General features: G+C 38.3%; 1 protein-coding gene across 1 annotated transcript in view; it reads left to right on the top strand.

Moving 5' to 3' along the window:
• Window positions 1-22,661, top strand: part of LIN9 (lin-9 DREAM MuvB core complex component) — a 75,597-nt gene that overhangs the window by 4,527 nt on the left and 48,409 nt on the right. Inside the window, exons 2-5 of the mRNA XM_047755240.1 lie at window positions 3,516-3,548; window positions 5,696-5,790; window positions 7,815-7,910; window positions 21,899-22,032. Of these exons, the coding sequence (XP_047611196.1) occupies window positions 3,516-3,548; window positions 5,696-5,790; window positions 7,815-7,910; window positions 21,899-22,032 (358 nt within the window). The remainder of the gene's footprint in view (window positions 1-3,515; window positions 3,549-5,695; window positions 5,791-7,814; window positions 7,911-21,898; window positions 22,033-22,661) is intronic.

Genomic DNA, 22,661 nt, shown 5'->3' with positions numbered 1-22,661 from the left:
TTTTTTTTTTCCCAGTAGTACTTATCATCCTTTGATAGGTGTTTGTGTCCCCTCACTAGCAGGTGAATTCCAGGGGAGCATCAGGAGCATCACCTTTGTTTTTGTGCTGTCAGTATCCCCGGTGCCTAGAGCAGGCGCAAGGATGCAGTCCACACTCTACATCTGCCCATTGAATGCAGGAATGGTTACTGCTTTAATTCAAATGAACCGCAGTTTGCTTGGTAGCTATGTTGGTGTGTGCCCTGTCTACTGTTGCTGCTTCCCAGGTGTATTGCATTGTTTGAGGTTTTTTAGCAAGACTGTACGGCCTCTATCCCCCACTTTTCTCCCTACGACTTAACTGCCTATGGTCATTAAACTTCAGTTTGCCATATAGAAGCTGTTAAACATTCTTGACCTCTAGGCAAGAGAGTCAGGGGAAAGCAAGAGTGACTTTGATGTTGGTGGCTTATCTCTTCTACAGACTTTGGATCTGCCTTGCAGAGATGTCATTTGAGGTTTAGCAATCTGAGATGCGTAAAAATACTCCATAGCCAGAACTGCGATACTTTATCTGTTATTTCTCATTTAAAGTCTGTTGTCCATTTATATGAATTATAAATCATCACTGCTTTTATTAAACACCAAGGAGGATTAACCTGTCTTTTTGATTTTTGTATTTAGTTCATGTTCCTCTATCATACTTTATTCCCTGAGATCATTCTTTATTTATTTTTGTGTTTTGCAAAATGTCGTAATGAACTGGACCCTTATAGATGTTTATAGACATTTTTAACAAGCCATTTAACAGATTTGTCTTTTCTCCATATAATTAATTGGCCAGTCTTTCACATAACATCACTACTGCTTGATCTTAGATTATATTTTTTCAAATATAGACAGATAGGTGTTCTCTTGTGGCACAGCAGGTTAAAGATCTGGCATTTTCACTGTAGCAGCTCAGGTCACCGCCATGGTGCAGGTTCAGTCCCTGGCCCAGGAACTTCAACATGCAATGGGTGTAGCAAAATAAATAAATAAATAGGCGTTCCTGTCAGCGGACATGAATCTGACTGGTATCCATGAGGACGCAAGTTCAATCCCTGGCCTCACTCAGTGGGTTAAGGATCCGGCATTGCTGTGAGCTGTGGTGTAGGTCACAGACAAGGCTTGGATCTGACAATGCTATGGCTCTGGTGTAGGCCAGCAGCTACAGCTCCGATTAGAGCCCTAGCCTGGGAACCTCCACATGTCATAGGTGCTGCCCTAAAAAGACTAAATAAATAAATACATTAATGTCACAGTATCTGAGATGAGAAATAACTGGTTCTAAAATTAAAACACATTTTGAAATGAGGAATGATAAATAATAATTTGACTATAGTAAAAGAAAAAATGTGGTGTTCTAAACGGTTTTTTAAATTTAAAAAGGGAGATTTTGGAGTTCCCGTAGTGGCTCAGTGGTTAACCAATCCGACTAGGAACCATGAGGTTGTGGGTTTGATCTCTGGCCTTGCTCAGTGGGTTAAGGATCCAGTGTTGCCATGAGCTGTGGTGTAGGTTGCAGACGCGGCTCGGATCCTGCATTGCTACGGCTCTGGCGTAGGCCGGTGGCTACAGCTCTGATTGGACCCCTAGCCTGGGAACCTCCATATGCTGCGGGAGCAGCCCAAGAAGTGGCAAAAAGACCAAAAAAAAAGGGGGGGGGAGATTTTGCTTGTTGATAATTCTATGAATAATTTTTATTTTGGAGCATAAAAAGGATTTCTTCCTGTTACTTTATTTTCTTTTATTGAGATATAATTAACATGTAACTTTGTATTCATTTTTTTACTTTTTTTTTTTTTTAGGGCTGCATCTGGGGCATTTGGGAATTCCTGGGCCAGGGATCAAATTGGAACTGCAGCTGCAACCTACGCCACAGCCAAAGCAACACCAGACCCAAGCTGCATCTGCAACCTACACTGCAGCTTTGCAGCAATGCAGGATCCTTAACCCAGGTTAAGGATGGAATCCACATCCTCCTGAAGACAACATAGGTCCTTAACCTGATGAGCCACAATAGGAACTTCAACATTGTTTTAGTTTCAGGTGTACAACGTAATGATTTGATATTTGTATATATTGCAAAACAGTTGCCACAGTAAGTTTAATGAACACCTATCACCACATGGTTACATTTTTTTTTTCTTGTGATGAGCATTTTTAAGATCTACTCTGTTGGCAACTTTCAAATATACAGTGCAGTATTGTTAATTCTAGTTTCCATGCCACATGTTACATCCCCAGGAATTTGTACCTTCTGACTTCCTTCACCTCCTTTGCCCATTCCCCACCCCTGCCTCTGGCATCAACCAATTTGCTCTCTGTATCTAGGAATTTGGTGCAGTTTTTTGGTTTCTTTAGATGTCCCATGTAAGTGAGAGAGATCATCCTTTATTATTTTTCAAATGGTTTGAACTTCTTTGCAGTGTACATATCCAACTCTGAGATTTTCAGTTTAGTGCTCTCCCTTTCTCATAAAAGTTTCTTTCCCTGTCAGTTCTCCTGCTTCCTTTCACCCATAGATTCAAACCTTTACACCAGATCACTGTTTCTCAAAGTGGGCCTGAGTGTTCCCTGCAGCAGAATCCCCTGTGAACCTTTATTAATCATACAGATTGTGCATGTCTAAGGAGCTTCCTGGTTATTCTGCCGTACACTAATGTTTTAGTCAGTGAACCCCTCCAACTTTATGCTAGCTCCTCTTGGCTGCTCTGAACTCCCCAATCCAATCCAGTTTGGATCTTTAAGTGTTGCACATATCTCCATTCCAGACTTCCAAGGGCCTTGTTGTCTGCTACGACAGTCCCTGTATCATTTCCATTTTCTTTATTCTCCACTCTATTACCAATTCTGATCTTTGCCTCAATAAATGTCAGTTCACTTTCTCTCTTCTTTCTCCAGCACACTTCTGGATCAGGATCCCAAGTTGCTTCTGCCCCTACTCTTCTCTTTCCTTTCTTTTCTACATTTTTCTCTTTTGGAAAGCTCTCAAGTTCTCATAACTTCAGACAAGACTCCCAAATGCCTCTGTTTCTTCCTTATGTTATCTGAGTTCTGGTCAATAGCATGAATTGTCTACTAGCTATTTCTTCCTTTTTTTTTTTGCCTTTTTTTTAGGGCTGCACCCACGGCATATGGAGGAGGTTCCCAGGCTAGGAGCTGAATCAGAGCTAGAGCTGCCGGCCTACACCACAGCCACAGCAACATGGGATCCGAGCCGCATCTGTGACCTACACCACAGCTCATGGCAACACTGGATCCTTAACCCACTGAGCAAGGCCAGGGATCGAACCCTCATCCTCATGGATACTAGTTGGGTTCGTAAACTGAGCCACGACGAGAACTACCCCCCACTAGCTATTTCTAATTGCACATTCCACTGTCACTTCAAACTCAACATTGCTAAACTAAATGGATCACTTTTACCCCTCAACCAAGTTCTTTTTCTCTCATTTTGATTATGAAGTAACACTGGTTTGTTTTAATTACAGGCTCTTCAGCAAAAGCTCTTGTCAGTTTAAAAGGTAAGAATCACAGCATGATTCTTTAGGTGTAGCATAAATTAGGACTTTAATTCATTAAATTAATTTGGATATAGTATTTTTCTTTTCTGTGTTATGATTGATTATAGCTTTTAAATATTGGGTTTCACTGATGATAACTTTAAATTCATATGGAGAATTGGCCCTTGGTTTTTTTCCCCCTAGAATTATTGATTAAAGAACTTTCTAACTAAACATTCCAGACATTTTTTTTACTAGATTTAAATCACTTATTAACAATTGGGCTAAGCTGGATTTTTAGATAATTGTTTATTTTTTAAGAATTCTTCTAAGTAATAATGTAAGTCTCTTAAAAGAATGAAGTCTCTTAAAATGAAAGTACTTTTTCTGAGAAAAAATTGACATGTTCCTTAGTCTTGCTATTTCTTTCTGTAAGTATATTAGATCAACACTCTTAATGTAATTTATTATGAAATTTTACTTCTGGAGCAAGATTCTACTAGGTAAGTAAATTTAGAACCAATCCAGATATTCTTAGAGTTTCATTAGTACTTTTATTTATTTATTTATTTTCATTTTTATTTTTATTTTTGGCCATGCCCATGGCATGTGGCACTTCCCAGGCCAGGGCTGGAATCCGAGCCACACCGGTGACCCAAGCTACTGCAGTGATATCACCGGATCCCTAACCCACTGTGCCTCCTCATTAGTCATTCTAGTTTTTAAAGCTACTGTATTGTACTTGGGGTGGGTACATCCAAATTAAGTCCTTCTGGCTTGAGAACACTGAACTTTCAGGATTACCCTAGTTTATCTTATTTGCCTAACAGGATCAACCCCATCCCATCTCTTTTCTTTTCTCCTTCTTTAAATATATGTCTGAAAAAGTATTCCAGAATATATCTAGTCACTTAGGATGGAGGATAATGTGAGAAAAATAATGTATATGTATGTGTGACTGGGTCACTTGGCTGTACGGTAGGAAATCGACAGAACACTGCAAACCAGTTATAATGGAAAAAATAATTTTTTTTTTCTTTTTAGGGCCACACCTATGGCACATGGAAGTTCCCAGGCTAAGGGTCTAATCAGAGCTGTAGCCACCGGCCTACATCACAGCAATGCCAGATCCAAGACGCATCTGTGACCTACACTACTGGCTCACGGCACCGCTGGATCCTTAACCCATTGAATGAGGCCAGGGATCAAACCCGAAATCTCGTGGTTCCTAGCTGGATTCATTTCTGCTGCGCCATGACGGGAACTCCTAAAAATCATTTAAAAAAAAAGAAAGAAAAAATATTCCATTAATTTTTTCTCAATATTAAAGCCATGTCTCTTTTTAAAAAATATATATAGTGATATAAACTTTTTATAGGAAAAAATTAGAAAAATGTTGTTGAGTAATTAGAAAGAAATGAAAATAACTTATGTATATTCATTCCAGTTTTCTATATGTAAACATATCTCTGTGTAAACGTATCCTTTTTATAAAAAATAAACTCACCTTGGAGTTCCCTGGTAGCCTAATAGTTAAGGATTCAGCATCATCACTGCCGTGGTTGAGGACACTGCTGTGGTATGGGTTTGATCCCAGCCCAAGAACTTCCACATGCTGTGGGTCAGGCCAAAAAAATAAATAAATAAACCTCACTTTTATTTTGATAATATGTTTAATTAATTGATTGGATTTTTTTAGGGTTGCAGACAACTCTGAAAATGTTCCTTTGATTAAGGAAAACAGAAACTCCACACATTTCATTGTTAGATATCAAGGCCTTCACACTTTGAAGCAAAAAAACATTTCAAGGTTAAAGGAGGTTTTTCCATTTTTCTTTGCCTGTTTACAATCAGATTATACTGAGATACTTCTTGATAAATTAGAATAGAGAAATTATTAAAAACCAAAGCGAAACAAGCCACACATGTTTTAATATGAAAATTTAGTACTTTTGAATAGCATTGCCTTGTCAAATTATTTAGAGAGTTTGATGAAAAAATACAGAAGAGATTTTTCTTTGTAATAAACTAAAAATATTATGGTCAGTATATTTTTTCTATATTGGTAAATATTTCAGATATATTGCTGTTATTAAAAAGGCAGTGTTTATGGTATGAAATCCTTTGGACTAAACTTAAATCTCATTAATAATAATAATTTATTACAGAGGGAAGCTTATCTAACACATGGAATGAAAAGTACAATTCTTTACAAAAAACACCTGTTTGGAAAGGCAGGAATACAGCCTCTGCTGTGGAAATGGTAAGGAATTACATTTTTTTTTTTTTGTTACACTTTAGGATATGGTAGCTAAATTGTCTGTATTATTGTTAGGTGCACATTCAGACAGCACTGTAAAATTTTTCCAAGGTTTTTTCCCTAACTTGAAGCATTTGTGTCTTTTTGTCATTGAGTAGTATTTGATCATATTTAGATAATCTGTAGCCTGTGATACACTGGTCATTATTAAGCATTTGTAAAGTAACTGTAGTTTCTTTAAATAGGCAACATCAAAAAACTCCAACAACCTAAAATCTTTTGGAATTCCCGTCGTGGCTCAGTGGAAACGAATCTGAGTAGTATCCTTGAGGTTGCAGGTTCGATCCCTGGCCTTGCTCAGTGGATTAAGGATCCAGCATTGCTGTGAGCCTGTGGTGTAGGTCACAGATGTGTATTGGATCTGGCATTGCTGTGGCATAGGCCAGCGGCTACAGCTCCGATTAGACCCCTAGCCTGGGAACTCCATATGCCTCGGTGCAGCCCTAAAAAGACAAAAAATTAAAATAAAAAAATTAAAAATAAAATCTTAACTTTTTAATAGATTTTTAATAATTTAGTAGATTTTTTTTTCTTTTTTTGTCTTTTCTAGGGCCACACCCGCGGCATGTGGAGGTTCCTAGGCTAGGGGTCTAATCAGAGCTGTTGCTGCCAGCCTGCACCAGAGCCACGGCAACGCAGGAGCTGAGCTGCGTCTGCAACCTACACCACAGCTCACAGCAACGCCGGAACCTTAACCCACAGAGCGAGGCCAGGGATTGAACCCGAAACTTCATGGTCTCTAGTCAGATTCGTTAACCACTGAGCCATGACCAGAACTCCTGTAGATTTTTTAAAAATAAATCGTATGTGGCTCTGGTCCCTGCAAAAACATATATAAATAAGTGGAAAGATAATTGAAATCTTGTGTTGGCCAAGGCTAAGTGCATTTAGAGGTAAGATGTAAAGATGAGCATATAATTGGCATAACTTAACAGTTTTCGGGGCCTCTCTTCATCCCCTGTCTAGCCAGGTAGCTGGGAAATTTTAGAGGTCAATTATGAAACAAGCCTGGAGCTGGGTTACACAGTAGCTGTCCCAGTAGCCTGGGCAGCCGGCCACAGTGAATGTGCAGGACTCTCCACACCCTTATTGAGTCTATCATGTCATTCTTGTCCTCCTCTCTGCCCACAATCAGGGGAGGGGAACTTCCTCTCAGGACTATGCAGTGTTGAGGCTCTCAGTGGGTTCAATTTCAAGAGTCCATACCTTTAGCCTTGATCGATCCATTTAGATGCTTCCCACATGTTGTCAAGCCCTAAGCACCTGCTTCTGATTAGGCATGGAACTATCTTAAACGTGGGAGAAGGATTTGAAAAAGGATATGGTGCTATTGGGATATTATTTCTGTCCTTCTCTATTAATAAATTCTCTGAACCTGAGGTGGACTGTGAAGATGCTTCATATTATACATCCTTAATTGTATGATATACTTTCAAGCACTTATCAAGGATCTGTTGTAGGTATCTTACATTTTTACTTACAGGTGGAAATTCATCAATTTTTGACAGCAGATCTACTATAATATTATATACATTTAGATTTACTCTTTAAAGTGATCTAGTAACTTTGTCCTAGCCCAGCCCTATGCAACAGACATATCATGTAAAATACCCAACTGGTATTAATCCAAGCACCAACATAATGAGAACTGGAATTTCCAGAACTTAATTTTCCTGTCTTCAGCATTCAAGATTACCAGTGTAATGTACAAAGAAGACTAGGTTCTAGTCTTAATTATCAGATAGGTTTCATTTGCAAAAAAATTGCATAATAAATACGTGTCTTTATACTTTCTAAAATCTAAAATTATTTATAGTGACTTCCTGTGCTTTGTATTACCCATTCTTCATCCTTCCATACTGCTGACAATTTACAGTTAGCTGTATTTTCCAAGTTAGGAGTTATGTTTTAGAACAATAGTGGGAAGTGTTTGGTCTTTGCATTAAATACAAAAATTTCTCTCATAGCCTTTCAGAAATTCAAAACGAAGTCGGCTCTTTTCTGAAGAAGATGACAGACAAATAAATACAAGATCACCTAAAAGGAACCAGAGGGTTCCACAGGTATGTGTGTGCTAAAATTTTGTTACATTGGGGAGTTCCTGTTGTGGCTCAGTGGTAACGAACCTGACTAGCATCCATGAGGACTCAGGTTCAGTCCCTCACCTTGCTCAGTGGGTTAAGGATCTGGCATTGTCATGAGCTGTGGTGTAGGTCGCAGACACAGCTTGGATCCTGTGTTGCTGTGGCTGTGGTGTACGCCGACAGCTGTAGCTCTGTTTGACCTAGCCTGGGAACCTCCATGTGCTACGAGTACAGCCCTAAAAAAAAAAATAAATAAATATATATTAAAATTTTTGGTTCATTGAAGGGAAGTGAGCAGTCGCTCAGCATAGTAAAGTTTATATTTATCTTTCTATCCCATTTTGAGTAACAGGTTCTTTTCTTGAAATCACTGCTTCAGCTCAGCTCCTATTTTAGTTACCGAAAAAAAGCCATTATTTTATTGATGGACTTTAAACCAGAGTAGAGAGCCAGTATTAACACTTTTCTTTTAAGCATGGAGATAGTGAATGTTAAGCAAGTGGCTTTGTCATATTGGAATCAGTTTGCAGTTGTGCGTGGAAATCAAGGGGAAGAAATTATTTTACTTTATCACTGAGGGAAGAATGTTGAAGATACCCTTTATCCCAAAATTTATGCATGAAATCATATTTCCTTTTTCATTTTTGACATTTTTTTAAAGAAAAGTCATAGGGGACATGTAAGAATCAAAGAAATGATTGAAAATTAGATAAGGAAATTTCATCTTTAAGGTAATTTTCTCCTGTGAAATTTATAATTTTTGATATAGTTGTTCCCTACTTCCCTTTCATGTTTTTTTTCAAAAGTGTTATAAGATTTTCCAGTAGGATGATCATAGTAAGATAGTTTTTTTCTCAACCTAGGATTTGGCATCAAATAAAGCAAGGGTATAGGTGGGAATTATATATTCCCATATATTCCCAATATGCCCTACCAAAAAAAAATCCAAATAACTTTTTTATACAGTTATGATCTTTTCAAATAGTAAAATATATTCATTCTCTGTAAAATGAATGAAAATATATAAACTTTTTTTAACGTCAAGGACAAGTATACATAGTAGCATCTAAGATTCAACTTAAAAATTTGACCCACTTGCAACTAATACACAGCGTGCATTACTTGGCTCAGTAGATGTTGGATATAAGGGTGAATGACAACTATTTCTTGTATTGACTTTATTTAAAAATTTTTTTTAGGCTTTTATTTTTTCTATTATGGTTGATATACATTGTTCTGTCGATTTCTGCTTTATGTATTGACTTTAGAAGAGCTGTGTTATTAGGATAATTTGGATGACTTAACTCTGTTTAGGTTTTTTAAATTTCCAAAGTTTTTTAAAGTTTTTTTTCCCCTCCAACTGTTTATAGGAAAATTTTCACGCATACGGAGAACTCTGGTCTTTGTGACCATATATATTTATATATGTGTGTGTGTGTGTATATATATGTATATATATATATAAACTTTTTAATTGTTTAAAAAAAGAAACCTACTTTAAGTAGGGTTTTTTGTTTTTGTTTTCGTTTTGTCTTTTTTGCCATTTCTTGGGCCGCTCCCGTGGCACATGGAGGTTCCCGGGCTAGGGGTCGAATCAGAGCTGTAACCGCCGGCCTACACCAGAGCCACAGCAACTCGGGATCTGAACCGCGTCTGCAACCTATACCACAGCTCACAGCAACGCCAGATCCTTAACCCACTGAGCAAGGCCAGGGATCGGACCTGCAACCTTGTGGTTCCTAGTCGGATTTGTTAAGCACTGAGCCAGGACGGAAACTCCCAAGTAGGGTTTTTTTTTTAACAATTAAAAAGTTATTTTTTGGGAGTTCCCTTTGTGATTCAGCCGTTAATGGACCCGACTAGGATCCATGAGAATGCGGGTTCAATTGCTGTGAGCTCTGGTGTTGGCTGGCAGCGGTAGCTCCGATTCGACCCCTAGCCTAGGAACTTCCATATGCTGAGGGTGTGGCCCTAAAAAGCAAAAAAAAAAGTTAATTTTATATGGTATCCTGATTTGGATTCTGGGACAGAAAAGGAACATTATTCGAAAAACTGGAGAAATCCAAATAAAGTCTTATAATTTAGTTAATCTGATTGTACCAATGTTAATTTCTTAGTTTTGACAAACCATGGTCATGTAAGATGTTAACATTAGGGAAAGCTGAGTGAAGGGGATATCGGAGCTCTCTACTATCTTTGCAAGTTTTCTATAAATCTGTAATTTTCCACAGTTAAGTTTTATAGTAAAAAATAAAAAGTTCGAATTCTCTTGTGGTTCAGTGGGTTAAGGATCCAGTGTTGCCGCTGAAGGTCTTGGGCTGCTGCTGTGGCACAGGTTTGATCCCTGGCCCAGAAACTTCTGCAACGGTCAAAGAAGAAAATAAATGAATAAATAAATAAATAGGCGTTCCCACTGTGGCGCAGCAGGATCAGCGACATCTCTGGAGCACTGGGATGCAGGTTCAATCCCCAGTCCAGCGCAGTGGGTTAAGGATCTGGTATTGCCAGTGAGGGTCACAACTGTGGCTTGGATCTGATACCTGGCCCAGTAAGTAACTCATGTGCTGTGGGGCAGCCAATAAATAAATAAATACATAAACAGTTAATTTTTTTGGTCTTTTAGGGCTGGACCTATGGCATATGGAAATTCCCAGGCTAGGGGTCGAATTGGAGCTACAAATGTCAGCCTGCACCACAGCAACGCCAGATCTGGACTGTGTCTGCAAACTATACCACAGCTCATGGCAACGCCGGATCCTTAACCCACTGAGCAAAGCAGGGATCAGACCTGTGTCATCATGGATGCTAGTCAGGTTCATTGCCACTGAGCCACAACAGGAACTTCTTAAAAAGTTAATTTTGACCTCCACCCACCCTCCAGGTCTATTTCCCTTTTCCATTGGTAACTGCTATAGTTTTATTGTCCTTTTAGACCTTTTAAATATTTCTAAAACTTTGTATATGTATTCATAGAAAATACATGGTATTGTTCATGTATGTAGTTTTAAAATTATATTTTATGGTATTATTTTCATGATCCTGTATCAGGCGTCATTTTGTAATTTATTTTTTCACTCAAAAGTCTGTTCTTGAGATCTGGCCATGCTGACTGATTTAAATAGACAGGCTTCAATGCTTCATTTCTTTTTGCTGTTACGCAGTACTCAATCTTATACCATAACTTATTTATAAATTCTCCTATTTATGGACATTTAAATGGTTTCTAAATTTTCAGTTACAAACAATACTATAGTGAATATTCCAAGCATGTTTGTATAAATTTACAAGTGTTTTTCTAGGACAGGTGCCTAAAATGTGGAATTAATTGCTGGATCACAGAATATGCACATTTAAAGTTTTTAAGAATGCCAAATTATTCTCTAAAGGGGTTGTCAGAGTTCCCGTCGTGGCACAGCAGAAACTAATCCGACTAGGAACCGTGAGTTGGAGGTTCGATCTCTGACCTTGCTCAGTGGGTTAAGGATCTGGTGTTGCAATGAGCTGTGGTGTAGGTCACAGATTTGGCTCAGATCTGGCATTGCTCTGCCTGTGGCATAGGCTGGCAGCTGTAGCTCCGATTAGACCCCTAGCCTGGGAACCTCCATATGTTGTGGGTGTGGCCCTAAAAAGACAAAAAAAAAAAAGAAAAAAAAAAGTTGTACTGGTTTATACTTTTCAACTGATAATATATCACAGTACCTGTTTTCCCTAATGCTTGTCAACTCAGTATATAACCAAACATTTAGATTTTTGCTGATCTGATACTACCATCTCACTTGCTTAAGCTGTCATTTCATCTGTGAGTGATGTTGAGATACTTTTCATATATGTTTAAAAACTTTACCATAAACTGTCTTTCTCCCATTTTTCATTAGAATGTTGTTAATTTTCTTATTGGTTTGAAAGAATTTTGCATATATTAAGAGTATTAGCCCTTTGGTTACTTATACTGCTTATAATTTTTTTCAGAGTTTGTAGTTTTTTTGCTTTTTTTTTTTTTTTTTTTTTTTTAATGGCTGCTCCCATGGCATAAGGAAGTTCCCAGGCCAGGGATTGAATCCAAGCCGCAGCTGCAACCTACACTGCACTTGTGGCAATGCTGGATCCTTTAACCCACTGCACAGGCAACGGGGTCAAACCCACACCTCCACAGTGACCTGAGCTGCTGCAGTCTGATTCTTCACCAACTGTGCCACAGTGGCACAGTGTCTTTTGTTCTGTTTCTATATTTTTCACCATGGAGGATTGAAAAAATTCTGAGGTTTGGATGTAACTTGTGTTTCCTTTTAAGGATTTTTTGATTTTATTCTCATATAAAGATCTTCCCTAGCCTAAAATTTATAGTTTTAGAATTCTCTTATATTTCTTCTTATTTCATTAAAAATGTTTAAATCTTTAGTCCATCTGGAATTTATTTTGGAGTGAGGAATGCAGTATGACTGCAACCTGATTTTTTTTCCAGAGGACTACTTAAGTTGTCCTGAGTAACATTTACTGAGTAATCCATTTTTTATACGTCTGTTTAAAATGCTGCCTGCATCACAAGCTAAATTCCTGTATATATTTGGGATTATTTCTAGGCTTTCTATCTCTTTATGTCTAGTATGTCTTTGTATGTACTAGTGTCAGATTGTTTTAATGTAACTTTTAATTGTTTTAATCTCTGATATGACATTATTACTTACTCTTTTTAAAGACTTTTCTAAGTATTCTTCCACATTTATTTTTCCGCATGAACTTTAAAATCAACTTGACTAGGAAAAAAATTCTTTTGGGATTTTCATTGATATTGCACAAATATAAATTAATTTGGGGGGTATGAAATGTAACATTGAAACTACCCATCCAGGACTGGTTGTAGTTGCACTTATTTGAGCCTTACTTTCCCTCAGTAGACTGTTTTTTTCTGTGTCAATCTTGTACTTTTTTTTTTTTTTTTGGTCTTTCTAGGGCTGTACATGTGGCATATGGAGGTTCCCAGGCAAAGGGTCTAATCGGAATTGTAGCTGCTGGTTTGCAGCACAGCCACAGCAATGCCAGATCTGAGCTGTGTCTGACTTACACCACAGCTCATGGCAACGCCAGATCCTTAACCCACTGACCAAGACCAGGGATCAAAACTATGTCCTCATGGATACTAGTCAGATTCATTTCCGTTGCACCACAATGGGAACTCCAATCTTGCACACTTCTTAAGTGTATTCCTAGGTATTTAATATTTTTGTTCTTGTCATTTTTGCTGTCATAAACAGGATATTTCTTCTGTTTTATTGTCTAATTTATTCTCATGTATATATAGAAATGATAATGATTTTTAAAGAGATTTTTGTATATCAACTTTGTATTCTCCCACTTTATTAAATTATCTTAAAAATTTTAATGGTTATAGTTGATTTTCTTGGGGAATAGTTAAAGTTATAGTTGAGTTTTGTTTTTGTTTTTTTTCGTCTTTTTGTCTTTTTGTCTTTTCTAGGGCTGCACCTATGGCATATGGAGGATCCCAGGCTAGGGGTCTAATTAGAGCTGTTGCTTCCTGCCTATGCCACAGCCACAGCAACGCGGGATCCGAGCCGAGTCTGCGACCTACACCACAGCTCACAGCAACACCAGATCCTTAACCCACTGAGCAAGGCCAGGGATCGAACCCGCAACCTCATGGTTCCTAGTCAGATTCGTTAACCACTGAGCCACGATGGGAACTCCTTTAGTTGAGTTTTTTTGGAGAAGTCATTATCACCTAAAAATTATGGTGTTTTTATCTTCTCTTTTCAGTTTTCATTCCTTTTGTTTAATTGGCTAATTCCATCAAAACAATGTTAAAAAAATAGGAATGATAATCAACATCTTTGTCATATTCCTCACTTTAATGAGAATTTTTTAGAATTTTAACATTGAAAATGATGTTAACCTTTGGATTGGAATGGGGAGAAATGTGTTTTGCAGGTTAAGAAGGTATTCATCTTTTTATTTTCTTGATCAGTCTTGCTAAAATAAAGGTGTATCAATTTTGTTGGTTTTTTCAAAGAATTTTTGGTCTTACTGATTTTTCTCAATTGGTTTTCTTTTTTTTTTTTCTTTTCTTTTTAGGGCCATACCGACGGCATATGGATGTTCCAGTCCTGGGGTCGAATTGGAGCTGTAGCTGCCAGCTCACACCACAACCAGCCTACACCACAACCACAGCAATGCAGGATCCAAGCCATGTGTGCAACCTACACCACAGCTCACAGAAACACCTGATCCTTAACCCACTGAGCAAGGCCAGGAATCAAACCAGCATCCTCATGGATACTAGTTTGATTTGTTTCTGCTGAGCCACAATGGGTACTCTAAGTTTTCTATTTTTTATTTCTATTCTGCTCTAATTTTTATTATTTTCTTCCTCTGCTTGCTTTGGGTTTTCTTTGTTCTTTTTCATATTTCCTAAGGTAGAAAGTTAAGTTATTTATTTGAGATCATTCTTTTGCTCTAATATAAGCATTTACCAAATAAATTAAATTTTCTGGAGTTCCCGTCGTGGCTCAGTGGTTAACAAATCCGAAGAACCATGAGGTTGCGGGTTCGATCCCTGGCCTTGCTCAGTGGGTTAAGGATCTGGCGTTGCCGTGAGCTGTGGTGTAGGTTGCAGATGCGGCTCGGATCCCACATTGCTGTGGCTCTGGCGTAGGCTGGCATCTACAGCTCTGATTAGACCCCTAGCCCAGGAACCTCCATATGCCGCAGGAGCGGCCCAAGAAATGGCAAAAAGACACACAAAAAAAATTTTCCTATAGGTACTACTTTTGAAATATATATATGTGTTTGTTTGTTTTTTTAACAAAAAGTTAATTTTATTTTTATCATTATCCTCATCATTATCATCAAGTAACAAATTAAACGAGTTAAATACCTGTATCCTGTATGACCTTGGGACACTCTGGCCTTTGCTTTTTAGCAGATCCTTTTTTTTTTTTTTTTTTTTGACTTTTCTATTCGTTAACCACTGCGCCACGATTGGAACTCTAGTAGAGCTTATTTAAACTTAAAAATGTTTAGGAGTTCCCGTTGTGGCGCAGTGGAAATGAATCTGACTAGTAACCATGAGGTTGTGGGTTTGATCCCTGGCTCACTCAGTGGGTTAAGGATCAGTCGTTGCTGTGAGCTGTGGTGTAGATAGCAGACTTAGCTCAGATCCCGAGTTGCTGTGGCTGTGGTGCAGGCCGGCAGCTGTAGCTCCAATTCGACTTCTAGCCTGGGAACCTCCATTTGCTGCTCCAAGGTCCTCTTGGAGATAGGAAAATTTAGTGATAACACTTGGAAATTTTGAAAATTTGTTATTCTTATTAACTATAATTTTGACTAGATTCCTCATGCAAATTCTCTGCCAGATAGAGCTTAAATCAGGTACTCATCTCAAATAATTTAATAAAAAAGAATTTGGGGAGTTGCCGTCGTGGTGCAGCGGAAACAAATCCGACTAGGAATCATGAGGTTGTGGGTTTGATCCCTGGCCTTGCTCAGTGGGTTAAGGATCCGACATTGCCGTGAGCTGTGGTGTAAGTCAAAGACTCAGCTCAGATCTGGAGTTGATGTGCCTGTGGCATAGGCTGGCAGCTGTAGCTCCGATTAGACCCCTAGCCTGGGAACCTCCATATGCCGCAGGTGCGGTCCTCAAAAAGACAAAAAACTTACTTTAGAAACTTCTTGGTTCTAAGGCTAAGTATATAGAGATTCTTCACCCCCCACAACAAAAAAGCTAATGAATTCTTCATTGAAAATCTGGCAGTAAAAATTAAAAGAATTAAAACCCAGTCAATCATCTCTTTTTTTTTTCCCAAGATATTAAGAGAAAACATATCAGACATTAAATTGCAGAGGATTCAGACAGGCTAGCACTGCAGCTCCTTTCCAGATGGTTTAAATAATATGCCCAATACAACAAGCCAATTAGGAAGACAGTCCTGGCCTTGTTATTCAGAGGGTATATCATCTGAAACAAGGCTGTGCTGTTTTTAAAATATGATATATGCTTTCATAACAAGTTACATATTTCAGCTCTATTCTGAATAAAAAGCTGTTGTTATAATGTTAAAATCTGAGAAGATAAAAGCCATGGCAGGCTGAAGATAGGAAAGGACATAGAAGACAATCAAATTATTCAGGAAATAAAGAAAGGTGGTAATGGACCACCTCCATGAAATTAGAGAATTTCTTCTAGGAACTACATCTCAAGATTCTATTTTGATGATCTTTTTTTATAACTCAGAAAGACACAAGCTCACAGAAAACCAACTTCACCAATTCTGAGCACACATTCACAGTAGTTGGAAGATAATCATGTTTGTTTTTCTTCATTGGCTGAATATTTTACGAGTAGGATTCAACTTGAGCTTAAAGCAGTGAACATGGCCCCGGCAGGAATGTATATGTTGTTGACGAGGAGCATAACTCTGGATGACCACAACACTTGCTTTCCATTTCACTGTTGTTGTTTTTTGTTTTTTTTTTTTTGGTCTTTTTTGCTATTTCTTTGGGCCGCTCCCGCGGCATATGGAGGTTCCCAGGCTAGGGGTCAAATCGGAGCTGTAGCCACCGGTCTACGCCAGAGCCACAGCAACGCGGGATCCGAGCCACGTCTGCAACCTACACCACAGCTCACGGCATCGCCAGATCGTTAACCCACTGAGCAGGGGCAGGGACCGAACCCGCAACCTCATGGTTCCTAGTCAGATTCGTTAACCACTGCGCCACGACGGAAACTCCCATTTCACTGTTTTTAAACTGCTTGTCCCTTCGAAGAGCTTCTAATGGAAAAGTGTACATCAGAGAGCTGAGGCCCAGTAGCTTCTAGGGTCCATAGGCAGGGAAGCTGGTGCCCACTGCGCTGGCGTACTCAGTGTTACGCTTCTGGAGGGAGGCTGGCATGTTGGTTTTTTTTTTTTTTCAGTCATTTTTGTCTCTTTTTATTCCATTAAGAGTATTTTTTAAAGATGGATATTGAATTTTATCAAATGTCTTTAGCATCAGTGGAAGTGATTTTTATTATTTTGATTTCTTAATAATGGTGGATTATATTAATAGGTGTTTTTTTAAACTGGCCCATTCTTGTATATATATATATATTTTTTGGCTGCACCCACAGCATGTGTAAGTTCCTGGGCCAGGGATTGAAACTGAGCCACAGCAGTGGCACCACGAAATCCTTGACCACTAGACCACCAGAGAATTCCCATTCTGTATGCTTGGCATGAGTTCTGCTTGGCTATGTTGTGTTCTTTTGATGTTCTGATGGTGTTTTTTAAGCTTTTTTAAAAAGATATAATTGACATATTAGTTTCAGGTATTGTAACCTAATGATTTCACTATTTGTATATATTGTGAAACTATCATCACAGTAAGCCTAATCAACATCCGTCACCTTAGTTACACAATTTTTTTCTTGTGATGAGAACTTTAAAAATTTATTCTTTTAGCAACTTTCAGATATATGGTACAGTATAATCACTGTGCTGTACATGACATCCTCACACCTTATTTATTTTATAACTGGAGGTTTGTACATTTTGACCTTTTTTGTCCATTTCATCCCCCCCCCCTCGGTCTCTGGCAACCACCAATCTATTCTCTGTGTCCACTGGGTTTTTATTTGGGGGGTGAGGTGGGTTTTTTTCTCCCCAGATTATACACATAAGTAAGATTATATGGTGTTTATCTTTTTCTGATGTATTACACTCAGCATAATGTCCTTAAGGCTTATCCATGTTGTCACAAATGGCAAAATTTCCTTTAAAAAAATTTTTTTTATTACTCAATGGATTTATTATATTTATAGTTGTATAATGATATAGCATTTCCATCCCAGGCCCCCAGCATCCCCCCACCCCCCAACCTCTCTCCTTTGGAAACCATAGTTTTTCAAAGTCTGTGAGTTAGTATCTGTTCTGCAAAGAAGTTCATTGTGTCCTTTTTTCAGATTCCACATGTAAGTGATAGCATTTGATGCTGGTGTCTCACTGTCTGACTGACTTCACTTAGCGTCATAATTTCTAGGTCCATCCATGTTGCTAAAAATGCTGGTATTTCATTCCTTTTAATGGCTGGGTAATACTCCATTGTGTATATGTACCACCTCTTCTTGATCCACTGCTGTCGATGGACATTTAGGTTGTTTCCATGTCTTGGCTATTGCAAATAGTGCTGCAATGAACATTGGAGCACATGTGTCTTTCTTTGCAAGTCATGGTTTTCTCTGGATAGATGCCCAGGATTGGGATTGCTAGATCAAATGGTAGTTCTATTTTCAGTTTTCTGAGGAATCTCCATACTGTTTTCCACAGTGGTTGCACCAATTTACAATCCCACGAACAGTGTAGCAGGGTTTCTTTTTCTTCACATCCTCTCCAGCGCTTATTGTTTGTAGACTTTTGGATGATGGCCATTCTGGCTGGTGTAAGGTGGTACCTCATCGTGGTTTTGATTTGCATTTCTCTAATAATGAGTGATGTTGAACATCTTTTCATGTGTTTTTTGGCCATCTGTATGTCTTCTTTGGAGAATCATCTGTTTAGATCTTCTGCGCATTTTTTGATGGAGTTGTTTGTTTTTTTTTGGTATGGAGCTGTAGGAGGTGCTTATAAATTTTGGAGATTAATCCCTTGTCAGTCGATTCATTTGCAAAGAATTTCTCCCGTTCTTTGGGTTGTCTTTTCGTTTTGTTTAGGGTTTCCTTTGCTGTGCAGAAACTTTTAAGTTTAATTAAGTCCCATTTGTTTATGTTTGTTTTTACCGTCATTACTCTTAAGAGATGGGTCTGAGAAGATGTTGCTGTCGTTTATGTCAGAGAGTGTTTGGCCTATGTTTTCCTTTAAGAGTTTTATAGTGTCTGGTCTTATATCTAGGTCTTTAATCCATTTTGAGTTTATTTTTGTGTATGGTGTTAAGAAATGTTCTAATTTCATTCTTTTCCATGTAGCTGTCCAGTTTTCCCAGCACCACTTATTGAACAGGCTGTCTTTTCTCCTTGTATATTCTTGCCTCCTTTGTCACAGATTAGTTGACTGTAGGTGTGTGGGTTTAATTCTGGGCTTTCTCTCCTGTTCCACTGATCTATATTTCTGTCTTTGTGCCAGTACCATATAGTTTTGATGACTCTTGCTTTGTAGTATAGTCTAAAGTCAGGGAGCCTGATTCCTCCAACTCCATTTTTCTTTTTCAGGATGTCTTTGGTTATTCTGGGTCTTTTGTGCTTCCAAACAAACTTTAAAATATTTTGTTCAAGTTCTGTGAAAAATGTCCTTGGTAATTTTGATAGGGATTGCATTGAATCTGTAGATTGCCTTGGGTAATAAAAATTTCCTTTTTTAATGGCTGAATAATATTACATATGTATACACCATAGTTTCTTCATCCATTCATTCATTAGTGGACACTTAAGTTGTTTCTGTGCCTTGACTATTGTAAATAATACTGCAATAAACATGAAGGTGCATGTATCTTTTGGAGATAGTTCATTTCCTTTTGATAAATACCCAGCAATAGAATTACTGGACCATGTGTTACCTTATTTTTAATATTTTGAGAACTTTCATGCCATTTGTTGTTGTTTTTTAAATTAAATTTTTTTTTTTTTTTTTTTTTGCTGTGCCTGTGGCATGTTGAAATTTCAGGGCCAGGGATTGAATTCATGATACAGCAGTAACCGGAGCCCCAGCAGTGACAACGCTGAATCCTTAACCCACTGAGCCACCAGGGAGTTTCCTTCCATACTATTTTGCATATTGGCTGGACCAATTTACATTTCTACCAACAGGTCACAGGAATTCTCTGTTTTCCCACATGTTATATCTTGCCTTTTTGATCGTAGTCATTCTGACAGATGTGGAGTAATATCTCACTGTGGCATTTCTCTCATGACTAGTGATGTTGAGCACCTTTTCATGCAATGGCCATTTGTGTGTCTTCTGTGGAAAAATGTCTATTCAGCCTCTGTGGATATTTGTTTGTTTGTTTGTCTTTTTAGGGATGTGCCTGCAGCATATGGAGGTTCCCAGGCTAGGAATTGAATCAGAATCAGATCTGTAGCGGCTGGCCTACACCACAGCCACAGCAACCCCAGATCCAAGCCATGTCTGTGACCTACACCATAGTTGTGGCAAGGCTGGATCCTTAACCCACTGAGCGAGGCCAGGGATCGAACCTTCGTCCTCATGGTTACTAGTCAGATTAGTTTTCGCTAAGCCACAATGGGAACTCCCTCTGCCCATTTTTAATTTTTATTTTATTTTATTTTATTTTATTTTATTTTATTTTATTTTATTTTATTTTATTTTATTTTTGTCTTTTTAGGGCTGGACCTGCAGCATATGGAGATTCCTAGGCTAGGGGTCTAATTGGAGCTACAGCTCTGACCACAGCCACAGCAACAGTAAGGCAGGATCCAAGCTGCACCTGCAACCTACACCACAGCTCATGGCAACACCAGATCCTTAACCACTGAGCAAGGCCAGGGATTGAACCCACATCCTCATGGATACTAGTTGGATTTGTTTCCGCTGTGCCACGATAGGAACTCCTGGATATTAACTCCTTATCAGATATGTGATTTTTGCAGATATTTTCCCCTATTCTGTAGGCTGCCTTTTCATTTTGTTGATTGTTTCTCTGGCCGTGTAGAACCTTTTTAGTTTGATGTAGTCCCACTTGCTGATTGTTGCTTCTGTTGTTTTTGCTTTCGGTGTCATCTCCAAAAAATTATTGCCAAGACTAATGTCAAGAAGATTTTTCCCTGTGTTTTCTTCTAGGAATTTAATGGTTTCAGGTCCTATTACATTTAAGACTTTAATCCCTCTTGAGTTAATTTTTGTGAATGGTATAAGACAGGAAGTTTTAGAAGTTTTATTCTTTTGCACATGAAAACCATTTCCAACATCATTTATCAAAGAGACTGTCTTTTCCTCATTGAGTATTTTTGTTAAATATGAGTTGACCATATATGCATGGGGTTTATTTCTGGGCTCAAGCTGTTCCATTGGTCTGTGTGTCATTTTTGTGCTAGTCTCATACTGTTTGGATTCCTGTAGCTGATGCCTCCAACTTTGTTCTTTTTCCTCAAGATTCCTTTGTAATTTAGGTTGTTTTGTAGTTTCATAAAAATGTTACTGTTTATTGTTCTATTTCTGCAAAAAAACACGCCGTTGAGATTTTAATAGGGATTACATTGAATCTGTAGATTGCTTTGAGTTGTATGGACATTTTAACAGTATTCTTCCAATCCTTGAGTACAAAATATCTTTCCAAGCATTTTATTTATTTTTTATTTTTTTGTGTTTTTAGGGCCGCACCCGTGGCATATGGAGGTTCCCAGGCTAGGGGTCTAATGGGAGCTACAGCTGCCTCCTGGCCTATGCCACAGCCACAGCAACGCTGGATCCAAGTTGCATCTGCGACCTACACCACAGCTCACGGCAACACAGGACCCTTAACCCACTGAGTGAGGCCAGGGATCGAACCTGCAACCTCATAGTTCCTAGTCAGATTCGTTTCCACTGAGCCACAACAGGAACTCCTTTCCAAGCATTTTAAAAATTCATACAAATGAGTGATATTTTCTGCATGTTCTTTCTCTCTCCGTCTCTCTCACAATAGTGTCAAGAGTTCTTACTTGTCTTTTCTGGCCCAAGAACTCTAGGAATATATTTATAATTCTCTTTCTGCATACCTAAATTGAAATTGTACTGCAGTGCAAATATGGTGGTGGCAAAGATTTCACCTTCCTTGTTAAAGTATGTTAGGAAGCTGGAGGCTTTACTTTTGTAAAAAATAAGCAGAACATTTATTTGTTAAGTAGTAACAAAATATTCCATTTTGAATATTGTTGAATCTTTTTGAGTAGATAACCATATCTGCCTTTTTACAAATTCGTTCAGTGTTACAGATGTTCATTTTTACTTAGTGGAACTATAATTAATCTCTAATTTTTTATTGTATAGAAATTTACGGCAGCAGTGTCAACGCCAGATAAGAAGGCCTCACAGAAGATTGGTTTTCGATTACGTAACTTGCTCAAGCTTCCCAAAGCACATAAATGGTGCATATATGAGTGGTTCTACTCAAATATAGATAAGTATGTATCATGGCTCACGTCATAAATATCACTTGAACCAGAAGTTTAAGGTTTTCAAATATTAAAAGCCTCAACCTTTTCTAGAAGTGTATTTCTTTTTTTTTCCTGAATTTCTTTTTCTGTTTCTCATTCTAGTTTGATTAGTTTCCATTTTTCATAGTTTTCTTTTCTCCTCCCCCCTTTTGGGAAAGAAGTTGTTATACATTTTTTGTGAAAAATCAAATAAAAGTATAATTTCTATGTTATAATTTACAAAGACCGTGGAGTGGAGAGACTCCAAAACAAAGCACCATTATTTGCAGTGAATGTGACTTGTTTTATAAATCTCAGGAATTTTATTTTATTTTATTTTATTTTTTATTTTTATTTTTTGGTCTTTTTAGGGCTGCACTGGTGGCATATGGAGGTTCCCGGGCTAGGAGCTGAATGGGAGCTGTAGCTGCCGGCCTACACCACAGCCACAGCAGTGCAGGATCCGAGCCGTGTCTGGGACCTACACCACAGCCACAGCAGTGCAGGATCCGAGCGGTGTCTGGGACCTACACCACAGCTCACAGCAATGTCAGATCCTTAACCCACTGAGATCCTTAACCAGCTGAGCTGGGCCAGGAATTGAAACCGTATCCTCA

Source organism: Phacochoerus africanus, chromosome 12 (genome assembly GCF_016906955.1).
Source record: "Phacochoerus africanus isolate WHEZ1 chromosome 12, ROS_Pafr_v1, whole genome shotgun sequence".
Classification (NCBI taxonomy): domain Eukaryota; kingdom Metazoa; phylum Chordata; class Mammalia; order Artiodactyla; family Suidae; genus Phacochoerus; species Phacochoerus africanus.
The sequence above is the reverse complement of the archived record's forward strand: the minus strand, read 5'-3'. Positions and strand labels throughout refer to the sequence as shown.